This window comes from Haemorhous mexicanus, chromosome 12, assembly GCF_027477595.1.
Source record: "Haemorhous mexicanus isolate bHaeMex1 chromosome 12, bHaeMex1.pri, whole genome shotgun sequence".
Classification (NCBI taxonomy): Eukaryota; Metazoa; Chordata; class Aves; order Passeriformes; family Fringillidae; genus Haemorhous; species Haemorhous mexicanus.
Genome location: NC_082352.1, coordinates 15,290,916 through 15,313,764, shown reverse-complemented (window position 1 = coordinate 15,313,764; position 22,849 = coordinate 15,290,916). Strand labels below are relative to the sequence as shown.

General features: G+C 53.1%; 2 protein-coding genes and 1 long non-coding RNA gene across 3 annotated transcripts; 1 reads left to right on the top strand and 2 right to left on the bottom strand.

The window, feature by feature from the left end:
* Window positions 1-74: 74 nt before the first annotated feature.
* On the bottom strand, window positions 75-13,727 carry GOT2 (glutamic-oxaloacetic transaminase 2). The gene is made up of 10 exons (XM_059857237.1): window positions 13,572-13,727; window positions 8,010-8,166; window positions 6,723-6,851; window positions 6,317-6,376; window positions 6,034-6,195; window positions 5,485-5,589; window positions 4,469-4,619; window positions 3,642-3,807; window positions 2,567-2,717; window positions 75-2,083 (listed from the first exon to the last, which is right to left on the bottom strand). The coding sequence occupies exons 1-10, from the start codon at window positions 13,715-13,717 to the stop codon at window positions 1,961-1,963; spliced, it is 1,350 nt and encodes a 449-aa protein (XP_059713220.1). The 5' UTR covers window positions 13,718-13,727; the 3' UTR covers window positions 75-1,960.
* Window positions 13,662-18,488, top strand: LOC132332706 (uncharacterized). Its single transcript, XR_009487978.1, has 3 exons — window positions 13,662-13,768; window positions 15,665-15,816; window positions 18,108-18,488. It is a non-coding gene; the product is annotated as an uncharacterized LOC132332706 (long non-coding RNA).
* On the bottom strand, window positions 15,018-21,397 carry CALB2 (calbindin 2). The gene is made up of 11 exons (XM_059857238.1): window positions 21,268-21,397; window positions 18,078-18,154; window positions 17,800-17,889; window positions 17,620-17,700; window positions 16,712-16,768; window positions 16,530-16,607; window positions 16,361-16,416; window positions 16,116-16,155; window positions 15,942-15,995; window positions 15,644-15,715; window positions 15,018-15,407 (listed from the first exon to the last, which is right to left on the bottom strand). The coding sequence occupies exons 1-11, from the start codon at window positions 21,356-21,358 to the stop codon at window positions 15,291-15,293; spliced, it is 813 nt and encodes a 270-aa protein (XP_059713221.1). The 5' UTR covers window positions 21,359-21,397; the 3' UTR covers window positions 15,018-15,290.
* Between the last annotated feature and the right edge of the window lie 1,452 nt (window positions 21,398-22,849).

Genomic DNA, 22,849 nt, shown 5'->3' with positions numbered 1-22,849 from the left:
TCCCCCTTCGGGTAGCCCTTCCCAGAGGCTGAGCCTGCGGGGACCTGCGGCAAGGAGAGGGCGAGAGACAGGGCTGTGCTCCAGGGTGCTTTTATTGTACAGAGAACGAGCAGAACGGCCCCACGCGGGTAATAGGGCAGGAGGCGGCAGCTCCAGAGCCACGCAGAACCGGGGACCACAGCACAGGAACCCACGGCGCCGTGGGGCAGCACCTACGGCGTGTGCGGCATGGAAAGCGGTTTATTGCACAAAGGACAGCAAGCAGCGGCTGTGGGCATCGGGCCAGTAAACAAGCGGTGTGAGAGCAGAAACCTTCTGTCAGGGAGCGGCGGGAGGATCCAGCCTTCCAGCAAGTCTGGCAACAACGTGCACTAGACCGGGACAGGTGCACCAGACTGGACCTGTCCCAGCTCCAATGGACACACAGCTGCCCTGGGCAGGAATGGGAAATGAGGACTGCCCTGCTAAATACCCTGGTACAGCTGCAGAGGGAAGAGGTGCCTGTGGATGGAGACAGCGCACAGACTTCAGAGGTAATGCCTCCAGCTCCGCCTAGGGAGGCTCCACTCCATCGTGGGGCAGTGGCCAAAGATGGCCCCATGGCCCAAGGCAGACAGCTTTTGGGAATTTGTCCTCTCGCCAGCAACACCTACGTCCAACACCACAGGCTTCAATTTCAGCTCCGTTACACTAGCTCGCACCTGGACAACCTCAGTTCACACACACTGTGCTCCTGGGGCCATCAGTGGGAGCTGCCTCTCTACATGGGATTCTCAGGAGATGAGGGTTTCACTGGTCACGTAAGATCCCCTGTGCTAGCATGGCCCTGAGAGGGAATGTTTGGTGCTTGGAAGGGACAGGATCCAGCTGCACAATGACAGGATGAAGTCCCCAGCTCAACATAGCCATGCACCAGTTTATTTGGATTAAAAATCAGAGTCCAGTAAGTCACAGGACCTCAGGAACACTTGGCTTAGGACAGAATGATTTTTGAGTCATCAGCTCAGATTTCTCTCAAGATCTCTGTTTTCTGGTGTCACCAGATATATGGTTGAACAGAGCAGAGAGGTATGCCCCACACCTCCACATGAGGGGCATACTGCAGGGCCAGCCTCTTTGGGACACTCAACAAAGACTGTAGGGAGGGCTGCTGGCGGTAAAGGGCTGGACTGCTGGGCTTATGACAGGAATGGGGCGAGGCAGAGACCACCAGAGAGCAGTTTTCAGAGGAGACTGTTATTGGGGAGGGGAGGGTGGGTGAGAGGGGGTAAGAAATTGTTTCACTTCCAGGTATGAAAGTGAGACAGGTTGAAAAGAGGGATGCGGGTCTGCCCCACGCACTGATGCCACTGTGAATTACACCTGAAAGGAGAGTCCCAGATGGAAGCAGCGAAGCCAACGACGGAGCAGAGTTTGGTAGTGAGAAGTCCTCAGAGCTGTTTGTCAGAGGACAGCTTTGGTGCTGCCCAGCCCCAGGCTGGGATGATGGAAGAGGATGGAGCCTGCTGGCAGCAGGGACTGGCTGAGGAGCTTGGAGGAGCACACCAGAGCAGCCCTCCAACTCGGCTCACCCAGCTCCCTGCCTGCTGCTGCTTGGGCCAGCAGCCAAAAACCTCACAAAGCCTTCTCATGGAGAAATGTGTGCAGAGAAGCCTTTGGTGCCTACACTGGTAGGTTGGCATTGCTAAGCATTTGCTTCCTCCAGCATAGATAGGTACTGGGGCTGATGGAGAAAGGATGGACAGCAGGGAAGAATGGCTGTGATGAGCAGGAGCCAGCAATTATGTCCCTGCTCCACAACACAGGGTGGATTTGACAAGGCTTCTACAACTCATCTACAAGATACATTCAGCAGCGGCTTCAAGTGCTGTGGTTGAAGTATTCTGCTTGTTTCTTTTCCCTCCTCATCTTCAAATGGTGAGGAAGGGAAAGCCACCAGCTCCAGGGCACCCCTTTGTCTTTACTTTGTGACTTGATGGATGGCATGAGCCAGGTAACCCACGTTGCCTGACGTAACTCCCGCCACAGAGATGCGTCCATCCTTTGTCATGTACACTGAGAACTCCTTGATCAGCCGCTCCACCTGGGGTGAAAGAACAAAGTTCAAACTGCAGGCCAACTTCTGCTGTGTCGGCAAAGTGCAAATTTACCCAGCTTGCTGAAACTCAATGCAAACTGGCTGCCAGCAGACAGGGCATCCCACTACCTACAGAGTACCCTGTGCACCAAGAGAGATGCTGCTCAGCTCTCAGGCCAAGTAGCAACATTGCGGATGTTCAGCTGGAAGAGTCACCTCACTTGAGCTGACCATCAAGGTCACTTTAGAGCAGCACCCAGTGACTGTTTGCTTTGATAGACATGACAGCTACATTTACTTTCAACCTCCCCAAGTACAGCAGGGAACAGAGCAAGACCAGGGTCCCCATGATGTGCCAGTGCTTAGGGCTTGGAGGATGTTCCTTATGAGGAAGAAGTGCTTACAAGGGCTCATTTTGGCATCTGCAGTCAAAAACTTACTGGCAAGGACTGCAAATGACACTTAAGAGACCACTGGAATTGCATTTACCTGCTCAGGCTTCAGCCCTGTGAAGCAGAACATGCCGATCTGGTCAGTGATGTGCTGCCAGTTGTGGGAGGATCCCTCTTTCTTGAGGTTGGACACCAGCTGAGTCCTCATGCTGATGATCCGGTCAGCCATGCCCTTCACCTCTGTGAGCCTGAGGAGCCAACCCAGGAACCATTCAGAGTAAGGCCAGAACACACCAATGCTGCTCTCCCCATCCCAGCTAATGAAAATCAACCTCTTCACCTGAAGGGGCCCCATAGAGGGATGCAGATGAGCATGAAGATGTAGCTCCAGCTGGGGGAGCTGCTTCATTCTCGTCACACCAGAAGGTGACCTCTTTTTATTTATTCCATTGCTGTTGGACACTACTACCAGAATATAGACATTTCTCATATCTGAAAGGCACGGGTCAGTAGGATGTCTCATGGCAGCACTACTCAAACCCAGATAAAATACTATCTGCAGATAAACCAAGAGTGCAGGGGTGGCATTGGCAAACAGGCCCAGCTCCAAAGAAGCACAGCTAGGAAATGTCTCTGCTGGGCCCTGGATCAGGCACAAGTGTCAAGCTGCGAAAAGAACACAGCCCCCAGTGAGGCCACAGCACACTGCCAACCTTTGTTCTGCCAGGCCAGCTGCTGGGAGGGACCCAGCACCAAGGGGCTGGGAAAACAGCACAGGTTGATGCCAGCAATCAGGCTTAGGGCATGAGGGTTACATTCCTGGGTCTCATTCCCAGGGGGCTTATGCTTCCACTTCCCCCACATGAGACACACTACATGGCTACACCACCTCAGACTTTTACACAGCTCTTGCAGCCCTCAATCCTTTGGGAGCTTTAGCCCCTCCTTTACACAGAGTTTTTTTCCTTGGTAACACAAGGAAAACCTGTTTTTGTCAGGTTAAACTGACACCAGCTGATGCCAGGACATAAGCAGGGATTTCTCTAGAGTAAACATGGTTCTGACTGTTGCTGAAGCTAAGTTCGACTGTGCTGAGCACACAGTAAGCACAGCACAGCACAGGGCTGCATAAAGAGACCTCACTGTCATGAACATTACAGATTTCTTCTTACCACTCCTTCCGTAGGTCAGGGGTGTTCAGGATCATAGAGGCAATGCGTGCTCCGTTCACAGGTGGGTTGGAGTACATGGGGCGGATGAGGATCTTCAGCTGGGATTCGACTCTCTTGGCTTCATCTGCATCACTGCAGATCACTGTGAAGGCACCCGCACGCTCTCCTAAGAGAATCACAGAATATCTAGAGTTGGAAGGATCATTGAGTCCAGTTTTTGGCCCTGCACAGAACAACCCCAAGAATCCTACAATTCCTATGTCTGACAGCATAGTCCAAACACTCCTTAAGCTCTGTCAGGCTTATGCTATGACCACTTCCTTGAGGAGCCTGTTCCAATATCCAATCACCCTCTAGGTTAAGAATCTTTCCCGAAAATCCAGCCTAAATCCTCTCTGACACAGTTCTATGTCGTTCCCTTGGGTCCTGTCACTGGTCACAGAGAGCAGATGCTGCCCCTTGAGAGGAAGCTGATGCCCATGATGAGCTGTGCCCTTAGTCTTCTCTTCTCCATGTTGGGCAAGACAAGTGTCCTTAGCTGTTCCTTGTATGGCTTCTCTTTTAGACCATTCACCATCTTTGTAGTCTCCTTTGGATACTTTCTGAAAGCTTTATGTTCTTCTTATACTGTGGCACCCAACACCACACAGCTGCAGGGGATTTCTGTCCTCTAGAAGGGTCTCCACCAGCTCCTAATGGGTTATCCCTGCTCAGTACTGCAGGATGAACTTAGGCAGCAGGAAGACACTGACTGCTAAACCTTGCAGGTACTGGGATCCCACCAGCAGCCTGGATGAAATTATTTCCTTGTCACGTGCCCCACTCACCATACAGCCCCATGTTCTTGGCGAAGGACTGTGCCAGGATGATGTTGATGCCCTGCTCGATGAAATATCGCACAGCCCAGGCATCCCGGTTGATGTCCCCACTGGCAAAGCCCTGGTATGCCATGTCAAAGTACACGAGGAGGTTTCGTTTCTGCCAGCAAAGATGGAAGAGAGTGTCACAGAAGCTGAGCAACCCTCCAAGGAGCAGGGCAGCAGGCTGAGAAAAGCCATGCAGACAGCAGTCTGTCCACCTGCAGTGATTCTCCTCCAGAAAGAGAGCCATTCCCCTTCATTCACCACAGGGAAAGCAGCCTAAAACCTGCAGCTACCCAGCACACATCAAAACAGCAGCTAAAGATCCTCCGGGGCATTTATGGGATGTGCAAGTCTGGCCCAGGAAGCAGAAGTAAATTCAACAGTAATAACATAGTCTACTTCAATGCCTTCTGAATTATCAGTTTCCAGGAAAATCACCTGGGAACTCTCTAGTCAGCTAGGCAGATAGCCCAGATACACTGCCCCTTAGATCTACCCTTCTGTAGGCCACAGAGATCACTTTGATATCTACCAGTTCTCAGGACCCTACCGAGGCCAGGTATCTCCAAGCCAAATTTCACTGGCTACAGGCTTGATGGAGCAGCAGGAAGGAGGAGAAGATAGAATCTGTCCCTATCTATTTGCAGCTTAAGCTTGCAAGAGCTTGTGAGAGATTTTCCAGCATTTTTAATACAACAGCACTGGGTGCTCTGCTCCAGCAATCACCGTTCGTGCTTTCAACCCTGCTGCTCTTTCAGGTCTCCCTACTCCAGCTTCCTGGGAAGGTGCCAGCAGAAAGCCCAATGGTCAGCTAGAAGATTTCTGGGTACATTTGGCTGGCTCCTATCAGGAACATGACACCCGTCCTGGCTTCAGGGAAGGGAATAACCTTTAGCAAAGCGAAGACCAGGTGCCACCCATGAAAGGCCAGAGATGGGTTTTGCCCAGGAATGGCACAGTACCCCTGGGACATTGCTTACCTTCACTGTAGCTGCCAACTCCTTCCATTGCTCCTGCCGGGGATCCACTCCAGTGGGGTTGTGAGCACAAGCATGTAAGAGGATGATGCTCTTCTCTGGAATTTTCTAAGGAAGATGTTATAGAATAAATCATCAGTGATATCTGAGCATTCTCCTCAGCAGATGAGACAGCTTAGATGAGCTCTGTGAGGCTTCTAGCCTTGATTTAATGCCTTCAGGCATCATAGAATGATAGAATATTCTGAGCTGGAATGGACCCATTAAGAGTCCACCTCCTTGGTCCTGCACAGGACAGCCCTGAGAACCACACTATGTGCCTGAATTGTTCAAACACTCCTTGAACCCTGGCAGACTTGATGTCATGACAATTTCCCTTGGGACCCAGTTTGAGTGCCCAACCACCCTCTGGGTGAAAAATCTTTTCTTAATATCCAGCTTAAACCTCCCCTGACACAGCTTCATGCCGCATCATCACATACAGGATAAAGTAATATCACCACCTGTTTTCCCACATGACCTCCCTTCTTCCAGACATGGAAGGTAACTCACAGAAATGTCATCCATGGCTCCAGAGAAGTCAAGGCTGCACGTTTTGGGGTCATAGTAGCGATAAGCCTGAAGCTGCATGCCAGCATCACGGAAAATGGGAGTGTGATTGCCCCAGGACGGTTTGGGTAGATACACATCACGGCTGGCTTTGAAGAATCGTTGCTGGTCAACAGAAAGACAGACTGTTCAAACAGGTTGTATACATACAAGCAGATAGAAAACCATAAAAATTCAGCTCTGGTCAAAATATGTCCTTTCCTTCCACTGCTCACCAGGCACTCACCAAAAAATTGGCTCCAATTCGCAGAGATCCTGTCCCAGAAATACCCTGCACAGTAACATACTGCAAGAAAAGAAAAAAAAATTATCTGAGTCTGAGTAGCCATGTTGTGTTACAGGGAGAGCGCAGTCACGATGTCGGCACTGGCAGCAACACACCAAAATAGGGAAAAGGGGTTGGAGGGACCACAGGGGTCAGCATCTCCGACTCCAGGGCAGGGAGTTGGGCCCCTGGCAAGGTTAAATCCCCTCCTTGGACAGGGCTGTTTCACCCCAGCCTTCAGAAGAAGCAGTGATCCTTGGGGCCAGCCAGTCCACAACTCAGAAGCATCAATACCCCACCGGTTCTTCCACATTTGCTGAGCACCCACACACAAACCTCCCTGCCCCGTGTCCCAGCCTCTCCTTACCCGGCCGCTCTTGAAAGCCTCACTGTTTTCCCCCAGAGCCAGTTCTGCGGATGCCCGGGTGAAATCTGCTAGTCCCCCGATGGGCAAGTACTCCTTATCCATCTTCTTGGATGCTATCATGGCCTCCGCCTGGAAGGGAGGGCACAAGCTCAGCAAGGAAGGCATCACCATGGAGAGAATGATGGACAGCTGAAGGTCACTTCTCTGCACATTTTCTTGCTCGAAAGGGGCAAAGGTTGGTTTACAGGAGTTTCTCTGCAGGGCTAATTCCAAGCAAGGGGCAGCAGTAAACATTTCAGATAAAACCCCATAACCACCAGAGCCTTCAGTAGGTGACAGTGCTGGTACAGTGGAACCAAGGAAACCTGGCACAAGAAGAGCCCATTACAAGTCAATGCTGCTCCACTAGGACACACACTTCTTTGCCCAAGCAAGAATTGTCCTGCAGGAAAGCAAGACTTGAGTGTTACTGAGAGGCAGATATCATCTCTACATAGGAAACATCCCCAAACCAGGTAGGGTAGCAAAACTTTTGCAGGGCCTTGTCAGGCTGGAAGTGGCACAGACCCTGGCAGCATTCACATACCACCAGGAAACTGTCCCTGTGACACCATCCAGGCTCCCTGGTTGTGACCCAGCTGCACAGAGAGAGGGAGGGCAAGGGATGGCTTTAAACCCCGCACTGATGAGACACATGGAAAAGGCACTCTCCCTGCACCCTCCCTGTCAGTGCAGCCAATCAATGCATGTGTCAGCTGCCAGCTATTTAACAGCCTATTTCTACCCCTACAGCCCTAAAAGACCCCATAATCCCTTCAAGGGCAATGTCCACACCCAGCTCCCTGGGCTGGAGTTTTAGACTGGCTTATGGAGAAACTGGTAGTATCGGCTCAGCAGAATTTCTAAGACTAATCCACTAAGGGGCCAATGTCAGCTCCTTCCTCCCTTGTGGGGTGCCCTAAACAACATCATCTTGTTCAAGAAACACCTTGAAATTCAGAGAACAGGTGCATTGCAGGGCTCATAGAAGTCAGCAATGAGTTAGAGTTACTTGAATGGGAACAGGACATGTATTTTCTGTTTTGTCCTGTACTACTTAACAGCTCTGTCATGTCTCAAAAGCATTAGTCCTGCTAAGGGAGACATCCACGATTACTGTCCTGCTTTGTTACAGACAGAGCTTATTTTAAGGACCAACAGACAAAACTTGCTAAGTGACCTTGTCCTTCCCTGACTCCCTCAGGGTACCTGGCACCTGGATCTGGCCCTGCCCAGCAGCCAGCTCACCTTGCGAACACAATTCAGGACATAGGGCTTCCCGTTGTCATCCCGATACGCCCCCACTCCCAGGTTCATCTTCTTGGAGTTGGTGTCACGCTTGTAAGCTTCTGTCACCCCCAGGATGGGGTCAGGGGGACCCATCTCCACATGGGACCACCATGAGCTAAAGGGAGAAACAAGAAGCTAAGCATGAGGTTTGAGAACTGGGCAGAAATGTGCACCAACAGAAACCCCCAAGGGAAATCTTGTCTTTAAACCACTGAAAAAAAGTACAAATAGTGTTCAGACAATTATCCAAAAAACCAAACCAAACCACTGAAGTCACATTGTATAATGCAGAATGGGCAAAGAGCCTCAGTTCATTGTGGCTGAAGATAACTGACTCCCTCTTAGTCATTAGCATGTTGAAATGCTCCTGTTTGCCATATGTGCTAACACCACAAAGAGCCCAGGAAACTGAAGCCTTGAACTCCTATGTTCTGGACAAGTGCCCAGAGCCTGCACGTGGGATTGCACAGGTCATTCCCCTCCAGGGAACCTTGGCCAGACCCAGGCAATTGCACAAAAGCATGAATATGGAGTCTCTTCCAAACTCTTGGAAAGGCTGTAGTACATGAAAACCAGTTTGTTTTTCTCCCAGCATTGGCTGACAAAATAAAGGTATTTCCATTCTTTGCCCTACAAATTCTGCCTTTGGTGTTGTAGACAAATGCTTTGTTTTCCAGGAAATCATAGAAGACAGTTTGTTCCCTGTGTGACAAGTGACAAGCTCTGATGTGAAGACCCTTCCCCTGCTGTCAAGCACAAAACCTCCCTGCATCAGGAGGAACTTTGGGTTCCCCCAACACAAGGAGCCACCTGCCTCTGCTTGGCTGGCAGCACACCCTGAAGATGGAGAGGCTCTCTTAATGTCAAGGGCAGAGCAGACCATGCTATAAAAAGAAACCTGTTATTTCCTTTGGCCCTGTCCCATGTCCAGGCTTTGCAGGCCTGCAGACAGTGCGGGAGCAGCAGTGTGGTGTTTTTTAACCTGCCTGGCAGAGGGATTTGGCTGTCACAGCCCCCTCCTGAAGGCATTGCATGCAGCTCTAATCGTCCTGACTCACCACATGGGTCCCCCAGCTCAGTGGGGAACAAAGGGTGCAAATACAAAGCAGACTGGATTTATCTCCTGGAGGACAGAACTCAAGCCTTGATTGTTGAAGGAGAAACACACAGACAGAGACAGATCAGCTTTACTATGCTTTGCAGCCCAGGAAAGGCTATGTCATCTGATAACAAGATATTTTCCCAACTCGGGAATGCAGTCCTGGGGCTGGTCTGTGCCCCAGGCAATGCAGGCAGCCTGGAGCCAGCCCAGGGCCAGCCAGACCTCCTGCTGAGTGTGTAGCGCAGACTCTGTAGGCAGATACAGATCTGTGGGCAGTGGGGCCATCCAGGTTAAGGAAGCTCTAACTGATCAGCAGAACTCACACAATCATCTTTCCTCTCCACTCTGTCCCTGTTTTAGGTCCATTTAGGCCAAGTTTCCTTACTACAGAAAAATTTTGCACTCTCCCATGTATGTAGATTGCATCTCATGGAGCCTCAATCATTTGCCCTCTTCAGACAACTCTCTGTACACTATTTCCAAATAAAAAAAAAAAAAAAAAAAAAAAGCCTGTTACTCCTTTTGACAGGCTTTGAGGAAGAGGTAGAGCCACCACAGGCACAGGTAGTTTAAAAATGGAAGATGTGCTTAACGTTTTTTAGACCACAAACTAGTCTTAATTACCTCTTAAGTACAGGATTAGCTTGGAAAGGAGGATGAGTCAGAGATGCCAGCAACACACACCCTCCAGAGAGGGATAGGGGCTGCAGCCAGTGTGGAGGGAGTGACCTGGGGAACCAACCTGAGCAGGACACGTCAAGGGGACTGTCAGGGCAAACTCCTGCTGCGGGTTCAGGCAGCTTTGGACAAACCCCTCCCAATGTGCTCCTGGCAATGGAGAGGCAGAAAAAGAGAGAAACAATGTGCAGTAGTGTGGCTTTCTTCAGTTTACCTGGTCTAGGATTATTTTGGTATCAAGGGCTGCAGGAGCCTGGCCATCTATTTTAAAGAGCTGCTACTCTGGAGATGGTAACAGCACCTTCTTTCTGCTGGGCTTTTCCCCAAGCAGCTTACAGTGTTTGGGGTATTTAGGTCCCGATCCTGCTAAGGCTTAGGCAGGTCACTGAGCTCTAACATGCTGCAATTAATGCTGATCCTGTAGGCATTTACCTAAGCTGCAGCACTCTAGAGAGTTAAGTACTTTTGTTCTGAGCTGGTTTTTGTGTTGGCTTAAGGCACCAATGAGGTTTAGGACTTATTTTCCTGTTCTCAGCATGAAGGTTTCCAGGCAAAACAAGACTCCTCTGGTGTTTCCAGGGAGGTGAGCTTGCAGAGGACAGAAGAAAAAAGCCTAGGCTGAGTTGTCCAAACACATCAGGATACCAAAGAGATCACAGAGGCAAAGCTTTCCCAAAGGGGTTTGGGAAAAAGAGATCTACTAGGGATCCAAGGCCACAAACGCTAACACACTGCTATGCCCCCTTACTGTTGTCCCTGCACTGCCTTGTATTTTATTTTGAGCAATTAAAAGAACATTGGGCTTGAATAAAGGTCAAAGCTATAAACTACACATCTCTGCCAGGCCAGAGGTATTCAGTGCAGAAAACTAACCAGAGGTAAACTTAAGCTGGGGTTGAACTACCCGAGGGATACACAATGTAAGCCAAAGGAAGAACAGTCTCCAGCTACAGGACTTCCACACAGAAGGCCCAGTCAGAGTTTAGATACTCATCAGAGATCTAAATAGCCTCAGTACTCTTCAGCCATGCTGGTCTTCTGAGCTGGTTTAATGCACAACTTCAAGTGCAGTGGGACAGAGAAGGTGGAAAAATGCACCAGAAATTGCATAAATTTGCAACATTTTTTAAAAATATATGTGGAACTTATGCCTCATGTGCACAGACCTAAGAATTGCTTAAGGACTCAAGCCAAGCCCGAAGAGCAAGGAGAGCAAGCATTTACAAGCCCAGTGAAGGTTTCCATTGTGGAGAGGCCAGCCCACGTTCCCTGAGGTACAGCCACGTAAGATACAGGATTTCAGAAGCTTTGCCAAAGCCCCCACAGCAGTTCTGCAAGACAGAGCAGAGCAGCGGCCAGAGGGGCCAAAGGCTATACTTTGTCAAAGCCCCCACAGCAATTCTGCAAGACAGCGCAGAGCAAGGGGCCAAAGGCTGTACGTAAACCACATCTAAAGCAAATATTTACACATGAACAATGCCAATGGGCTGCTGGCTACTACAGGGCCTTTCAAGCCTACAAATTCCTTGCCCAGTGAGCTACGGATAAGCTTTCCACCAAGAAAAGTATTTAAATAACTGTCTTGTGATACATCAGAGCAGCAGACTGAGTTATTGTCCTAATTAGCATTTGTGTGTCAATGGAGCTGTTTTAACCATTTCGTATCTCTTAACCTCTGTTCTGCTTTCAGAAAGAGCATTCTCAGCACAGATTAATGACAGCAGCTGGAGCACCACATTATATTGCTGAAGATAAGGAAAGAGAAATTGCTTATCAGTGCTTGGCTTCCCTTGTTGCATAATAAGTCACTATTCCTGAATGGAAAGAGGAGGCTGTGCACAGAGGCTCCTTACTTACAAAACTTAACAATCTCTCTTGGATGACCTCAATGCAATTTGGTACTTTACAGTTTGCTGTATAACAAGCATGAGAAAAGCAAAGCTTATGCCAGCAGGCTCCATACCTTCACCTGTTTTGTGCCCATGGCCTGCTATAGTCCATGGGCACAAAACACAAGTTCTAGATAGCTGCTCTTCTGTCCCTGCTGAGAAGAGCCAGAAGGCTGGCTTAGAAGCAGTAGTGACTGCTGGAATAGAGACTTAAAAATCTCACTGCTTTCCTGCTCTGATGTAGGCTGGAAACTGTTTCTTAGAGACTTCCAGACTAGTGAGGGCCAAGTGTCAAAGGGTTCTGCAGAGCAGCAAGGCCTCATCCAGATCCCTCTGCACACTCTGCTTCTTGGTCACCTGGTCTCAGGGATGTTCCCAGCCCCATGGCTCTCAGGTCAGCTGTATTTTATGGAAACTTGGATGTTCTGGGCTTTTCACACAGCTCCAGCATCCTTCTATCCAAACCTCTGCTGACCAGAGACAGAAGAATCCAGAACTGCCATTGTAGGACTGGTCCTCACAGAAACAGTCACTCCCACCCTGCTCCTGACAGGGTTTGTACCCCTGAGAGCACAGCTCCAACACAGCCAGCACTACTTTTACTCCATTTCATGGATCATGGGGTCACTGCAGACCTGCTGCACCGAGCATGAGGCCCACTGCACAGTGCAGAGGTCCCTTTGGTCCCACTACACAGGGCAGCCAGACAGCACCACCTCAGCCCCATTTTACAGCAATGGTTTGGGTTGGAAGAGACCTGAAAGATTACATTGACCAAACCTGTGCCATAGACAGGGGCACCTTCCACTAGACCAGGATGCTCCAAGCTCTGTCCAGCCTGGCCTTGAACATTTCCAGGGATGCTACAGGCAGTTTCTCTGGACAACCTGTGCCAGGGCATCACCACCCTCACAGGGAAGAATTTGTTCCTAATATCTAATCTAACCCTACCCTATGTCAATTTCAAGCCTTTCTCCCTTGTCCTGGCACTCCATACCCTTGTCAAAAGTCCCTCACCAGCTCTCTTGTAGTCCCTTTAGATACTGGAAGGCCACAATTAGGTCACCCCGAAGCCTTCTCTCTTCCAGGTTCAATAAGCCCAGCTCTTTCACTCAGTGTTTCCCCACAGAAATGGTGCTCCATTCCTCTAATCATCTTTGTGGCCTCCTCTGGACTTGCTCGAACAGATCGATGACCTTGTGCTGAGGTCCCAAAAGTGGATGCAGTGGTGCAGGTGGGGTCTCAGCAGAGCAGACCAGAGGGGCACAATCCCCTCCCTTTACCTGATGCCTGCACTGCCGGTGATGCAGCTCAGGACACTGCTGGTTTCTGCGCTGCTGGTTTCTGCGCTGCTGGTTTCTGCGAGCGCACATGGCCAGGGCACGTCCAGCCTCTCATCGACCACATCATTCTTGCCCCGAAGCACAGCGTACATCAATAGCAGCACCCCAGACAATCACTCACACCGATGGGTGTCCCCAACCCATCGGTGACGGCACAGGGTGTCCCCAACCCGCCGTTAAAGCACAGGCTCTCCCCGGCCTCGTTTCTCGGGGCTCCCCGGTGCCTACGCGCCCTCCACGGCGGCGCCTCAAGGGCAGGCGGGGGGGCGCTGGGCTGGGCCGCAGCCAATCAGAGCGCGAGGACCCCACTTCCCAGCCAATCCGAGCGCGGTCCGTCCCCCCGGCAACCCCCATCTTCAGCGCGGCGTCAGCCACGGGCCGCACGGGGGGAACTCGCTTCCCGCAGCCTCCCCCCACCGCCACCTCGGAGCGGGGCTCAGCCGCGGGAAAACCCCTCCGCCGACGCCGGCGGGCGGCCCTAGGGGCTGAGCCACCTCTCAGCCCTCACCTGGCGCGGGAGGCAGCGGCAGCGAGGCGCGGGGCGGCGAGGAGCCGGCGGCTGTGCAGGAGCGCCATGGCGGCAGCAGCAGTGGTGGCAGCGGCGGGCGGGCACTTCACGCCACGGGCGCCCGCTGAGCGCTCCGCCCCGCGCATGCGCTGCCGCGCCCGGGCACAGCCCGCGCTGCCCCCTGGCGGTCGCTACGGGTCAGTGCAGCCGTGCTACTCGGTCCGGGGCGGTGCTGGGCGGTACTGGGCAGTGCTGGGCATTACTGGGATATGCAAGATTCGGCTGGGATGTAGTGGGCCATGCTAGGCTATACTGGACCATCCTGTACCATGCAATACTGGCTGTACTGGGCTGTCCTGCACTATACTGGGCTGTAGTAGGTTGTACTGGGATAAGGAGGACTCAACTATGACACGGTGGGACATACTAGGCTGTGCTGGACCATCTTTTCCCAGGCTGTACTTGGCTATACTGGGACATACAGGATGGTACTGCACCATACTAGGCTGCACAGCGCTGTACTTGAGCTGTATAGGACGGCACTGCACTATATGGAGTCATACAAGTCTGCCGGGGCCGTCTTGGGCCACAGTGAACTATACAGGATTGTAACACAGTGTATGAGACTCTGCAGGGATATACAGGGCTGTTCTTCGCCCTATGGAGCTGTACAGGACTGTACAGGACTGTACTACACCATACTGGGCTCTAAGAGGCTGTACTTGGTTGCCCTGTGCCATTCTGCGGTGTACAGGCCATGTGGAACTGTAAAGGTCTGTACTGGGCTGTGCTTAGCTACACGGGGCTGTACAACATCACACAGGTCTGTATAGTGTGGTACTGGTCCATACAGAAATGTATTGAGCCACAGAGGGATATACAGGGCTGTATTGGGCCATGCTGGGCTATACAGTCCTGTGCAGGCATACAGGATGCACTGTACCATACTGGGCTGTTCTGAGCCATACTGTACTGTGTGGGATTTTACTGGGCCATAATGGGCTGTACAGGGTTGTACTGGGCTGTACATGTCCAGGTGGGACTGCCCTGGACCATACTGGGCCATTCAGGCCTCAGCTGGGCTGCACTGGATAGTACAGCAGTGGGAAAGGTTGCACTGGGACACCACCAGCATCGTCACCCTGGGGCTAGTTTCCAAAACTGGGAGTGGGGGAAACAACCCTTGGGATGTCCCAGAGACTTTGGCAGTGTGTGAGAGGGGTGAATGGGAGGGATAACTGGGAGGTACAGTGTCCCCACCCAGCCTGTCTGCACTCTGCTCCCCAGGGATTTTCCAATGACCCTCATTCCATAGGGGCTTTCCCAAATGCTCCATCTCTCTTCCCCACCCAGCAGCCACATCCTCTGTGGGATCAGAGTGTGATATCCCCCTCCTCCCTGTCACCGTGCAGCCCACCATGGGATGGAGAAATAGGGGCTTCAGTCTAGCAGTACTTGAATTTATTAGTAAACTGTTCTTTGGTAAATGATAAAAACTCAAGAGACCAAAGGAATGAAAACAACACCCCCGCAAAGAAAAAAAAAATCATATCATTAAACAAACCAGGCAGATGGGAAAAAAAAAGTTCCCCCCCCACAAATGGGATTTTAGCAACCTACAGCAAACCCAAGAAATGTTGGGGGAGCTCTGCAGTGATGGGGGCTCCCCTTTGTGCTTGTTTTCGGGGAGGAGGAGCGTGGGCTGTGTATATGGGGGTCCTACATGGGGGGCTCATTGCAGAGCACCATCTCCAGTTCCTTGCGGTAGAGTTTGCCCCCGTCGGAGAGGTTCATGATGCTCTTCCTGTAGTTGGTGAGCTGCTGGATGTTCATCTCCTGCAAGGCATGGGGGGCACTGGGGGTGGGCATCCCCTTTCTCTGGGGGGAGTACCCCCAGGCTGAGATTACACTCCCCCCAGTTCCAGTGCAGCTTCCCATGAGGATGGAGGGTCAGCACTCAGACCAGCATCTCCTGGTACCCATGGAGCATGGACATGGAAAGATGCTGCTGGGAGATGGAAGAAGGAACTGGGGGGCTCTAGGGGTGGCACCCAAACTCTGCCCTGACTTACTTTCTTATTCTTCTCATACAGGTCCTTCAAAAGTGCATCCAGCTCATTCTCATCAATGAAGCCATTTCCGTCCTGGATAGTGTGGGAGGGACATCAACAGCAGGAAGGACACAAGCCTTGCAATTCCCCCTTGGACATGGGCATCCCCAGACCCTCACTCGGCACAGCCTGAGGTAAACCCAGTTCTCCCACCGCAAACCAGAGAAGGGAATTGCCCCAACCAAAACCATATGATTTGGGGTTATTTTTTGCCAGGTTATATTTATTTGGGGTGGTTTCCCATGAGCTGGCTCCCTACCTTGTCATAGAAGGCAAAGATAGCATTGAACTCATCTGAGGACAGCTTCATTCCCTGGGAAGTGACAAGGGAATGAGAGAGGTACGAGGGTATGAGAGAGGGGTTGGACGTACAAGCAACGGGAATGGGTTGTTTTTGTTGTTATTATTAGCAGTAGGAGTACTATTATGTTACCTGAAACTTCAGAAGAAAGTTTTCTTGCACAGGCAAAAGTCTGGAAAACAAGAAAGACAGGGAAGAGCAAGAAGCAGCCAGAAAAAGGCATTTTCTTAAATCACAGTCATGTTTTGCTCAGAAACAGGAGTAAATTAAAGAGGAAAACAGTTTTCCCTGGAAGCTGGAGCAGACTCTTCCTAAACATAAGCATTTCAGGTGTCTTACCCTCCCCAGCTCTTCCTTTTTGCTGCCCATGACCTTACCGGGACATCTCAGAGAGGCCCAGCTTGCCATCACCGTTCATGTCGAACATCCGCAGCTGTGGGGATACAAACAGCACCCTGTCACCCATCACCTCCTCCTCCCCTGCCTGCCACCCACCCGGGGTGCTGAGACCCTCGGTGGGGACACAGTGACCCAGGTCCCACTCACAATGGTCTGTGTGTACTCCTGCAACTTGGGCTCATCATAGGGCCGGTTTGCCTTCTTCAGCAGGTCCGACAAGAAGCCCTGGGAGGAGAGGGTTTTACTGGCTGTCCCCATCCCTGGCTGTCCCAGCAGGGATGTCCCACTGGCAGGGACCCAGCCCAGCCCACCCTATGCCCACAGCCCACCTTGAGTTCATTGGCTTCAATGTAGCCGCTGCGATCCGTGTCGTACCTGCGCCAAGCCTGCGGAGGGACTGCCATGAGCCTTTGCAGGGGCTCATGTCCCCCACTCCCCCCTGATGTGTGTCCCCCCATAAACCCCTACTGAGAGTGTCCCCCACCACCCCAAGGGAGATGGGGCCATCTCACAGCTCCCAGTGGCATCATCTGCTCTCCCTTGGGGCTAGATGCTTTTATTCAGCCCCACACCAAGAGTTCAAGCACCTTTATCCTCATGCCGGTATGCAAGACCAGGCTTTAATATTTAATAATATTTAATTGCATCCGTCAATTAAACAATAGTGTCTGCTTACCACCCCATCCCCCCCCCCCCCCGTACCACCCATATCACGAAGTGCTCCTCTTTCAGCCTTCCCCTCCACCCAGGGTTCAGTTTCCATGTACAAGCTCCTTCTTTTCCAGGATGCTGCACATTCCCTTCCACCCCCAGCTATGTTTTATTCCCCATCTGCAATTGCTCTCCCACCTGTGTGGGTTCACCCCATGCAAGGGCACCCCAGCAAGGTTGTGGGGTGGCCCAGAACAGTGTTGGTTTTGGCACATCCCTCAGGCACTTAGGAGCAACCATGAGGGGAAGTTTACAAAAAAGCCCCAGAGTCTTACAGGTCACCTTGCCTGGAGGCTGGAATGAGGCACTTGACTGCCCTGAGAAGTATCCAAGGGGTGCTGAGAACTGGGAAAACTCACCACTCCTGCTCTTCCATAAACCAACACTGCCTCCCAGTGCTGAGTTAATGCCAAGAGTTTTGGGGAGACCAGGGGAGCTCTGGGCAGTTGAAGCTCCCAGTTGTTTCCCCTTGGTAGAGCTGGATTGAATTCCCTGGGGATCCCCCAGAGCAGCCTGTCCCTCTCACCTCCATGAACTCTGAACTGGAGCCCACGTGCTGGCGGAAACACAGCAGAAAATTCTCCTCCGTGGGCAGGATCTGGGCCAGCTGTGGGAAACACAGGCATGGTGGAATGGTGGAGGTGAAACATGAGCATGGGGGTGGAACATGAACAACCTGGGGTTTTTCAGGTCCAGCACCACTCACCTCTGCCATCTCGATTTTGCCATCTGCATTTTTGTCATATTTGTGCATAAACTCCTTCATCTTGTCACCCAGATTGTCCTTCTTTGAGTCCTGCCAGCAAGGAGAGAGGGAATGGGAGCATTTTCCCCCTTCCCTGTGCTGGTCTTCTCCTGCTTTCTTCCCAGAGGAGTCCCAGTCCCACTCATGAGTGCCCAAAGGAGGTGGGGCTGACATGAGCATGAGTCTTTGGGCACAAGGGAACAGGGGAAGGAGGGACCAAAACCAGAAGATGCTCTTACCACACCCGCCCCCTTTCTTGCACTTTCCAGCTCCTGGAAGAAATTTTCCAGCTCTTTGCCTTCAATGTAGCCATTTCCTGTGGGAGGAAAAAAAATGCAGTAAGACTTCTACAGTGTCAGAGCACAGGAGGAGAGGGACAGATGGTCCCAGGGGACACAGCACTTGTTCCCTCTGCACCAGGACATGGCTCCAAGGCAGCTGTGGCAACAAGGAAATGCCAGCCAATGTTGATGCTGAGTGTTACACATACTGGTGATGCCCAAATTTGCCAGGTGACATGCAGCCCTGGATTTGTCCCTTGCACTCATTTGTGGAGCACAGGGGACTTTGTTTATCTTGGTCTTTCCTGCATTTTCTGTATCTGATGCTTCAATCAGATGCCTTAAATAAAGGCAACCCATCCTGTGCAAGCATCTCCCAATCAGGACTGTCTCTTCTCAACCCTCTGTGGGGGCCACAAGGGCAAATGGGGAGCAAAGACAAGGCACCCGGCACAGCATCCCCCCATCCTGAGTGCAGGATCAGCTCCAGGAAGGGGTGACCCCAATGCCAATCGTCAGCATGGCCAGGAGCTCAAAAGATCCCTGTCCTGTGTACCTCGTACCTCTCACTGCCGCTACTGTGCTGAGATGTGGTTCCCCTGGAACCCGGGGTATCTGTAGGCCTGCCCTGCCTGTGGGATGCTCAATGGCTGGATGGCTCAGCCAGGGCTCAGCCACACACGGCTCCCACAGTGCTGGCCCTTGGTGGCTTTAGGGGGTAGCTGCTGTGCCTGGAAGCAGCAGGGTCACATCACAGTTGGAGACAGCAGTGAAAACACTGGCTCCATGGTGCTGTCAGGCAAGGTGTCACCTCCCTGCCAGAAATCCTCCCTTCCAAGAACATCTGGACACAGCAGAGGGATGTTGCCCTTTCCCCTGAAGTGCCTGGGTTAGGGATAGCCAGGGCTCTTCCTTGTGAACATTTCCCCAGAACTGCTCTGCATTTCAGCCTCCGGAGGCCTGGACCACATCTCCTTGCTCTGCGCCACCTTCGGCGTTATCACCTGCAGGCTCCTCAGCAGCATCTGCTCCCCACTTCAACACAGCAGCTGGGAATAACCCATCCACATCCCAGCTCAAAGCACTGGGGAGATCCCAGGGTACCTTTCTCTTCGGTGACCACATCCCAATGATGAGCAGCATCCTTCTCAGGAGGGGATGAGGGGCTTGGGTGATATTGGGGCACTGGTGTTACCCACTGAGGTACTTTGGCTTCCCACTGCTCTTCCCAGGGGCTTTGGTTTTGTGGGTGCAGGAGAACCCCAAGTGGCTTTGAATTCAGTTGGGGAAAAAAGAAAAATCAACAGGAGTTTTGAATAAGGAAAAAAGAATAAGGGGAAAAAATAATAAGGCCAAGAAAAGCTGTGGCCAGTATCTTGGCTTCCTCCAAGCAGCAGCTTGGACAGGTCTGATCCACGTCCGCAGAGCAGTGGGATGTGCAGTGTCATGGAAAATCCCCTCGGGACAGCCACAGCCAGTCCATGCAGCTCCACCTCAGAGCCTCGGGGCAGCTGTGGCTGGTAAAGTGAGGTCATCAAAGACATCCAAGGGGACATCTCTGGGGCATGACAAGCCTTGAGGGGAAGCGGCTCAAGGCATGGAAGCCACATTGAAGGGGTTTAAATGCAGGGATGAGCTTGGGTGAAGTAGTCCCATGCAGAGCGGAACGAACCCCAGGTCCCTCCATTGGCACAGGGAAGCTGCCAGAGCTGTTGGAGCTCCTGCCTGGTGCAGCTGAGCATTGTCCTTGTCAAGGCCACCTTCCTTCCCAATGCCTGAGTCCCTCCTCTCCTGGGCACCTGCCGTGCTGCAGCTCGACAGCCTTGCCCTGCCTGGGGGCCGTGGGCCAAGCTGGATCCGTGCCTGCCGCGGTGTTTTGGAGATGACAGAGCACATCCAAGGGCACAGTGGGACACACTGCAGGGAGGCAGATGGACATTCACATTGGGAGATACCCACTCCCACTGGAGTGCCACCTTCCCAGCCCCTTGGTGGCTGTTCCAGTGCCAGCAGTGACAGTGACTTGTGTCTGTGTCTCCAATGCTGTGAGGCTGCAGGGGGGGGGACCTCAAAATGCAGCCAGGAGCAAGCTGAGCTCCAGTTCCAGCAGCACAGCTGGGGAGACTACATGACGCAGTTCCCAGGAGGTTTTTGGTCCCCAAACCTCCCTGCAGGAGCAGGAGACTCAGTGAAGGACAGGAGCTTTCCCCTGGGCTGCTGTTCCCAGTAGGCTGAGCCTCCTTCACGGCACCGCAGCACTGGAAGAAACTGTTTTCCCACAAAACAATGCTGGTTTTTGCATTTCCCCCCTTTTTGGGGCTGACAGTGGTAGAAACAGGGATGTGCTGCCCAGATGTGACTCCATGGGAAGGTGACATCCCCATAGTGGACACGGTTTTTGCCAGCATCCATGGGGAGAGGTTTGGGGAGGCTGGAGAGCAGGCAGGCAGAGACCAAGCACTCCAGACGTGGAGGGACCGTTCCTCAGCCTGCTCCAGGCGTGGGACACCCGCTCTGTCACTCCTGGCAAGGGGTTGGCCCTGGGGCCAATCTGGTGGCCACGCTGCCCTGCTCCTTCCAGGTACCAGGTGTGGGGCACTGCCGAGGCGGGGAGACAGAGGGGACCGAGGGTGGACACTGGGCACCCCGGGAAGGGCAAGACGCCCAGAGCAGCACCCAGAGGTGACACCAGCCCCGAGCGAATCCCAGCTCTCAAGGCACCCGGGGGACGTATCAAGGAGACCCGGGATATCCCGGGCTCAGCGTCCCATGGGCTGAGGGCTCCCAGTGGGGTCCAGTTCTGGGCCTCCCCGTCCTTTCCCGACGGGGGAGTCCTGAGAGACCGATTGCTTCCCTGAACCCGGAGCTTCAACCGACGGGGCTGCGCCGCGGAGACTCTCCATCACCCCGGAGACTCTCCATCCTGGAGTCTCTGCATCCCGGGGTCTCTCCATCACCCCGGGGGCTCACCCGTTAGCCCCAGGCTGCGGCGGTGGAGGCTCTATCCTCTCCTCCGGGGATGCCCAGGGACTCTTCACCACCCCCCCCCCCCCCCGCCTTCAGCCCCGCGCCCCCAGGGATGCTCAGCCCGCTGCCCTCCCCGCCGGTTTTTTGAGGAGCGAAGTGTCCCGCGCGCCCCGGGACTGACCGTCCGCGTCGAAGTGCCGCCAGATGTCGAGGAACTGGGAGGCGGTGAGCTCGGCCAGGTGGAGGTGCGGGGCCTGCTGCGGGCCGGCCATCCCGCTCCCGATCCCGCTCCCGATCCCGCCGCTCCCGATCCCGCCGCCGCCCGCAGCCGCCTTTTATACCCGCCGCCGCCACGCCGCCCGCCGCCGCCAGAGGGCGCCGCCGCCCCGGGACACCGGCCGGGCACGGGGGGCAGCGGATACCGGGACAGCGGGACACCGGTATAGCGGGACACACGAACATCGGGACAGAGGGACAGCGGGACACCCGGACAGCGGGACACCGGGACAGAGGGATATCGAGATATCGGGACACCAGAACATCGGGATACAAGAACATTGGGACACCAGGATACCGAGATACTGGGACACCCGGACATCGGCATATCAGGACATTAGGACCGTGGAATACCAGGACACTGGGATACCGAGACACCAGGATACTGGGATACTGGGAGCAGCACTGGGCACTGGAGTCAGCAGCCAGTGCGCTGACACTTGTCCCTGCCTTGTCACCTAACCCTACTCTCACCTACCGCTGTCCCATGGCATCTACTCCTGCCCTGTCACCTATCCCTACCTTGTGCACTTACCCCTTTCCCACATCATCCACCCTGCTTAATGTCACCTACCCCTTTCCTGACACCTAACTGCCCTGTCACTCTGTCTGGCTGCCTCCTCCTGCCAGTCACTCCATTCCTTCCTCGAGTCCCTGCATCCTGTCCTGTGCCACCGAGTCCTACCCCAGTCACCATGTCCATGCCCTGTGTCACCACAACTGTGTCATTATCCCTCTGCCTCATAGCAGCTTCATGGCTTATGATTTGCTGGTCCTGGCAGGAGGAGCAGGGCAGTGGCAGTCCCTATGTCACCACCACCAAGGGACCATGCAATGGCCACAGCAGGGCTGTCACTTGCACCCATGGCTGGAGTACACCCACACAAAACATGGACACTGCAGCCATCTTTTGGAGGAAAAACCAAGGAATCCTGAGATCAAGGCTCTGCCATCCCTGCTGGACCAGGGCTCCTTGTGGGATAGAAGGGATGCTCAGCCCAAAACACATTTATCACCCTGGCTCCTCTTGCCGCTCACCAGCTCGTTGCAGGATTTTCTTTTCCCAAGTTTTCCCAAACGGCAGTGAAGTTTCCAGGCCCAAACAAAACAGCCACACATGGGGTTTGTCACTGGCTCCAGCACAGCCTGCCCAGGGGAAGCGTTGCCATGGCTACAGGGAAAAAAAAAAATTCAGATCCAGCAAGAAGGCTGAGCTGATGGAAGTGCTTAATTAAAGATGAGAAGGCATCAGGGAAGTTCAGATGTGCACAGAACGGGGACGCAGTCGGCAGCAGGCAGCTGCTGGGAGTTATTTGGGGCACTGCCCATCCTGCCCAGTGCTGCTGCCTCTCATTTTTGGCTTTTGGCTGGAAGAACAGGGAGGTAGAGGTGCTCCCTCCGAATGGCAGGGGCCTGGAGGAGCTCAGTGCAGTGTAGATGGAGCCACACCTGGCTCTAATGCTGTGGGAAGCTGAGGCAAGGCAGGA